At 30.8% G+C, this 1,012-nt stretch overlaps 1 protein-coding gene across 1 annotated transcript in view; it reads right to left on the bottom strand.

Moving 5' to 3' along the window:
• The window catches only part of GCA (grancalcin, EF-hand calcium binding protein), a 41,066-nt gene extending 40,795 nt beyond the window's left edge, over positions 1–271 (bottom strand). The window contains exon 1 of the mRNA XM_012655817.1: positions 104–271. Within this exon, the coding sequence (XP_012511271.1) occupies positions 104–256 (153 nt within the window). The 5' untranslated portion in view covers positions 257–271. The remainder of the gene's footprint in view (positions 1–103) is intronic.
• Positions 272–1,012: the final 741 nt, after the last annotated feature.

Here is a 1,012-nt window from a genome sequence, read left to right as displayed (position 1 = left end):
ATAGTTTATTTAAAATGATACACTAAGTAAAATAATTGACGTTTCTTTTAAATAACAGTAATTTTTAAAAATTACTATTTGTGCAATAAATTAAGCATCTCACCTGTCCAGCAACAGCAGTGAAGTAAGTCCACATGGGTTCAGCATCTGAGGAATAACCGGCTGAATATGCTGGGTACCCAGGGTACCCACCAGGGAGCATGTCTGGACCTACTCCTGGCACTGGCTGTCCCATTTGCATCTGCATTCCTGGCATCTGAACGCTAAAATTTCCAAACTATAAGAGTGAAAAAGGAGAAGGTTAATAATATAAATACTACCTATTACCACTAAAGTTGGCTTAAAAGAAAATATTTTTTAGAAGTCCATTAAAAAGTAAAAAATAAAAATAGTTTACTAAGAGCTTTTAAATTTAACTATTACAAAAGCTTTAGACTAAACACTAGATGACTTACATTAAGACATAATTAAATTCATTAACATGTTATCCAGCATTAAAAGAAGTATAAAAGAAAAAAGAAAAATCTCTAGCCTCTAAGAACTTAATCTAACAGAAGAACATGAGGCACAATTTTAAGAAGTGTTTACCATCACCATCATTGAAATAAATAAAAAGTAAAAAATACAAGATTTCACCTATACTAAAATGAAGAAGTATACCTCAAGACACAAACCTAGAAGAATACATGATAAATAAAATAAAACTGTGATCTAGTCATGAGAAAGTGAGTAGAGCTGAAACACCTTCTCCATCAGAAAAGATTTATTTTTAAAAAACCAAGATGACAATGAAAAGATCAATATAGTGATAATCCCAACCATAGTCCTCTTCGAAACTAATAAGAATACCAATAATTATAATAAGTAGCTAATATTTATTGAGGGCTTTTATATCCCACCCACTATTCTAAATACTATCTATTATATTATTTGATTTTCCAACAACTCTAGGTATCAACAACTTCTAACAACTGAGGTATCAAAGTATTACCTCCTTTTTGCAGTTGAGGAC

This window comes from Propithecus coquereli, unplaced genomic scaffold (genome assembly GCF_000956105.1).
Source record: "Propithecus coquereli isolate 6110/MARCELLA unplaced genomic scaffold, Pcoq_1.0 Scaffold49, whole genome shotgun sequence".
NCBI lineage: Eukaryota > Metazoa > Chordata > Mammalia > Primates > Indriidae > Propithecus > Propithecus coquereli.
Note: the sequence above shows the minus strand (reverse complement) of the source record. Positions and strands in the feature narration are given on the sequence as shown.